Source organism: Tachysurus vachellii, chromosome 17 (genome assembly GCF_030014155.1).
Source record: "Tachysurus vachellii isolate PV-2020 chromosome 17, HZAU_Pvac_v1, whole genome shotgun sequence".
Lineage (NCBI taxonomy): Eukaryota > Metazoa > Chordata > Actinopteri > Siluriformes > Bagridae > Tachysurus > Tachysurus vachellii.
Window position 1 is genome coordinate 22411242 of NC_083476.1, and position 5000 is coordinate 22416241.

The window sequence follows — 5000 nt, forward strand, 5'->3', positions numbered from 1 at the left end:
GAGGAAGAGTAGAGGAATAGCAGAGGAAGAGTAAAGGAAGAGCAGAGGAAGAACAGAGGAAGAGCAGAGGAAGAGGAGAGGAAAAGCAGAGGAAAAGCAGAGGAAGAGCAGAGGAAGAGGAGAGGAAGAGCAGAGGAAGAACAGAGGATGAGCAGTGGAAGTGCAGAGGAAGAGTAAAGGAAGAACAGAGGAAAAGCAGAGGAAGAGCAGAGGAAGCACAAACTGAAAAACATTCTGTTTAATCCAGAAATCATATGAAGAAAAGCTTTTTGTTTAATAAATTCAACGTTTCAGATCTGCAGAAACACACCAGGATGTTTTAGCTTAAGAACTGCTATATATAAGGTGAAGATTTAACCTTTAGATCTTTTAACATAATAATGAATCCAAATCAACACAGAAATGGTTTTAGTTGCAGGTTTATAAACAGTTAATAACTTTTAGACACTCACATAAGCACTTATACATTCAGTGCTGAATCACTTCTTATTAACTGCTAGTGTTCTGATCGCTTAAAAAATCTGCTTTAATGTTTATAGTAATCATTTTACATGTACAAAATAAATAAATAAATAAATAATGTGAATCCTTTAACAGACACGTTACTTTTACATAGGACTTTCAAGAAAGGTGCCATAACCTCTGGAGCTGTGTACTGTATGTGTAACAGCATGTAATAACAGTGTAATAGACACTGATCTGAAATGGATTATTTTAGTGTTTTGTATCATAAACAATTCTTATATCACAGAGATAAAAACTCCTCTGTCCTAAAGATGGAGCAAACCTACAGCTCCAACTTCACCTCTGATGGTTATTTATTATACCATGTAGTTTATTACACCATGTAGTGGATAAATTTATGTAATCAAAAATTAAATGATGTAGTTTGACACGTCACATGATGCTCAGGAAGGAACGTAGCCTTGGGGTGAAGGAAGATAAAGCACTGTACCGGCTCTCTGCCATCCATCGCCTCCATCCACAACTTACGGTCCTCTTCTGACAGAGCCTGCATTGTTATCATCACTCCAGGCCTGGAACACACACACACACACACACACACATATCAGTAAAGTTCCACCCACTGTAACATCTTTCATCCTGAACCTCTGACTTCACTGCTGCTGTAACTCTCTCTACAAGGCAGTAAAGGCAGAATCATGAAACCTTCAGCTGCCATCAACCAAACAGTGTTATGACACACTGTTTATGTGTGTGTGTGTGTGTGTGTGTGTGTGTGTGTGTGTGTGTGCGCGTGTGTTTGCCTACATGTGCATACATAATAAAATACACAGCGACTGGTGGGTCCAAGCACCAATGACGCAGCAGTGTCTGTTTCACAAACTGAAAAAAACAAAAAAAATACTTATCATGGAGATTTTATATTAAACACACTTCCTGTTTGTTAACATTAATTAATCACCTCAGAAACAATTAGACAGTTTATTAACATTAATTAATCACCAGACAAACAAGAAGAGAAGATGCACCATTTTAGATATCTTGAGTTTTTGAAAAGATTTTTTTGTATAATAAATCATACGTGTGACGTTTAGAGTACATGATCATCTCTCCTTTTCCCTCTCTCTCTCTCTCTCTCTCTCTCTCTCTCTCTCTCTCTCTCTCTTTCTCTCTCTCTCTCTAGCATCTCTGTCTCTCTCTCTCGTATCTCTCTCTTTCTCTCTCTCTCTCTCTCTCTCCCTCTATCTCCCCATATGAGGAAACATTTATCTCCAGGCCTCAAAATAAGTTTATGTAAATTACATAACACTTCAACATAACTTCAAATGTGCAGCTACACCCTCAGCTCCTCCACCCACTACAGGACACACAATGGCGAATTCCTCACACTTCCTCTCTGCTCTCGCTCACAGTCGCATCATGAGCCAAAGCAATTAGCTGTGCATTGGCACCGAGCGTGTCAGTCTGTGTGTTTAACATCTCTGCCAAGTCTGCTGTGCTAAATCTTCTCCTGTGTGTGTGTGTGTGTGTGTGTGTGTGTGTGTGTGGACTGCAGCATCATCTGGTGGCGTTCACACAGAACTGCAACTCACCGATCCACAGCCTCTACATCAAAGCAGAATCTCTTCTCGATGGAGTCGGTTTTCCTTCGGATGCAAGACTTCAGGACGAAGCTCTCCTCCTCTCCCTAAAATAAATAAAGATCTGAGGATGACTCATGATGAAGATGTGAAGTAATTAGCAGTTCAACTGCAAACGAACAAAGTTCAGAGGTAATCAATGTTGAGTTAATGAGAGAGTAACTGTGACTTAATGATTAAAAACAGAGAGAAGAAAAACAAAGACATGCTCTTAGTCATTCCCTTAGCTCTCTCTCTCTCTCTCTCTCTCTCACACACACACACACACACACACACACACACACACTAATACGTCTATTAGTGGGTCATGAGTTTTATTTAGTCATTCTCTCACAGAACACTAGAATGTAAAAGCCACCCGTCTCTACACTTCTAGTTCTTCACCATCATCTCCATCTTGTGCTCTTTAATCCTCACACTTTAGCTCTGAATGTGCAGAAGCCCAAAATCCAGGTGAAGTGAGACAGGTGACGTGAGACAGGTGAAGTGAGACAGGTGAAGTGAGACAGGTGAAGTGAGACAGGTGGTGTGAGGCAGGTGAAGTGAGACAGGTGAAGTGAGACAGGTGAAGTGAGACAGGTGAAGTGAGACAGTATTATCAGTAGGGACAAGGAGAGAAGAAAAAACTCTAACGAGCTGATAAGAGCTGAGACTGTGGAGTGTGAACAGAGTGTGTAAGTGTTGAACTAACCCACTGACTCAGTGGTGACCTTCCCACACTGTAATTAATAAAAATACTAAACACACTAAACACACCCAAACGAACTGTGAGGGTCTGCTGGGAACGTTTGACAGAGTCTCCGGTCAGAGAGATCTTCAACTCCCACCTCCGGCAGAGCTTCAACCAGATCCCGAGGGAGGTTGGAGACATTGAGTCCGAGTGGACCATGTTCTCCACCTCCATTGTCGACGCGGCCGCTCGGAGCTGTGGCCGTAAGGTCTCCGGTGCCTGTCGTGGCGGCAATCCCCGAACCCGGTGGTGGACCCCGGAAGTAAGGGATGCCGTCAAGCTGAAGATGGAGTCCTATCGAGCCTGGTTGGCTCGGGGGACTCCGGAGGCAGCTGATAGGTACCGGAGGGCCAAGCGAGCTTCAGCCCGGGTGGTTGCAGAGGCAAAAACTCGGGTCTGGGAGGAGTGCGGTGAGGCCATGGAGAAGGATTATCGATTGGCCTCGAAGAAATTCTGGCAAACCGTCCGGCGCCTCAGGAGGGGGAAGCAGTGCCCTGCGCACACTGTTTACAGTGGGAGTGAGAATCTGCTGACTTCGACTGGGGACATCCTCGGACGGTGGAAGGAGTACTTCGAGGTTCTCCTCAACCCCACCGACATGTCTTCCATTGAGGAAGCAGAGGCCGAGGGCTCAGTTGTGGACTCGTCGATCCCCCAAGCTGAGGTCACTGAGGTAGTTGAGAAGCTCCTCAGTGGCAAGGCACCGGGGGTGGATGAGATCCGCCCTGAGTACCTCAAGTCTCTGGATGTTGTGGGGCTGTCTTGGTTGACACGCCTCTGCAACGTCGCATGGCGGCTGGGGACAGTGCCTCTGGACTGGCAGACTGGGGTGGTGGTCCCTCTGTTTAAGAAGGGGGACCAGAGGGTGTGTTCCAACTACAGGGGGATCACACTCCTCAGCCTCCCCGGAAAAGTCTATGCCAGGGTACTGGAGAGGAGAACTCCGCCGATAGTCGAACCTCGGATTCAGGAGGAACAATGCGGGTTTCGTCCCGGTCGTGGAACACTGGACCATCTCTATACCCTCGCCAGGTTGCTGGAGGGTTCATGGGAGTTTGCCCAACCAGTCCACATGTGCTTTGAGAATCTGGAGAAGGCATTCGACTGTGTCCCTCGTGGTGACCTGTGGGGGGTGCTCTGGGAGTATGGGGTCCGGGGCCCTCTGCTAAGGGCTGTCCGGTCCCTATATGACCGGAGCAGGAGTTTGGTTCACTTTGCAGGCAGTAAGTCAGACTTGTTCCCGGTGCATGTTGGACTCTGGCAGGGCTGCCCTTTGTCCCCGGTCCTGTTCATTATCTATATGGACAGGATTTCTAGGCCGGAGGGAGTCCGGTTTGGGGAACACAGGATTTCATCTCTGCTTTTTGCAGATGATGTTGTCCTGTTGGCTTCCTCAAATCAGGACCTTCGGCGTGCACTGGGACGGTTTGCAGCCGAGTGTGAAGCGGCGGGGATGAGAATCAGCACCTCCAAGTCCGAGGCCATGGTTCTCAACCAGAAAAGGGTGGCTTGCCCCCTTCAGGTTGGTGCAGAGCTCCTGCCTCAAGTGGAGGAGTTTAAGTATCTTGGGGTCTTGTTCACGAGTGAGGGAAGGATGGAGCGGGAGATCGACAGGCGGATCGGTGTATCTTCTGCAGTGATGCGGTCGATATACCGGTCCGTTGTGGTGAAGAAGGAGCTGAGCCGCAAGGCGAAGCTCTCTATTTACCAGTCGATCTACGTTCCTACCCTCACCTATGGTCATGAGCTTTGGGTCATGACTGAAAGGACAAGATCCCAGATACAGGCGGCCGAAATGAGTTTCCTCGGCAGGGTGGCTGGGCGCTCCCTTAGAGATAGGGTGAGGAGCTCGGTCACTCGGGAGGAGCTCAGAGTAGAGCCGCTGCTCCTCCACATCGAGAGTCAGCTGAGGTGGCTCGGGCATCTGTTCCGGATGCCTCCTGGACGCCTCCCTGGGGAGGTGTTCCGGGCAGGTCCAAGCGGGAGGAGGCCCCGGGGAAGACCTAGGACACGCTGGAGGGACTATGCTTAGACTGCTGCCCCCGCGACCCGGCCCCGGATAAGCGGTAGAAAATGGATGGATGGATGGACTAAACACACGTTATAATGTAATGTATAACATCTGCTTATGTACATGAGAATCTGCATCTCATTAAAAGGGAATT

At 47.8% G+C, this 5000-nt stretch overlaps 1 protein-coding gene across 4 annotated transcripts in view; it reads right to left on the reverse strand.

Annotated features, from left to right (window-relative positions):
- LOC132859582 (rho GTPase-activating protein 26-like) overlaps window positions 1–5000 on the reverse strand; it is a 52176-nt gene that overhangs the window by 15598 nt on the left and 31578 nt on the right. For all 4 annotated transcript variants that reach the window (XM_060890337.1, XM_060890338.1, XM_060890336.1 and 1 more), the window contains exons 11-12: window positions 2058–2152; window positions 956–1037 (exon numbers count right to left, since the gene is read on the reverse strand). In XM_060890337.1, the coding sequence (XP_060746320.1) occupies window positions 956–1037; window positions 2058–2152 (177 nt within the window). The remainder of the gene's footprint in view (window positions 1–955; window positions 1038–2057; window positions 2153–5000) is intronic.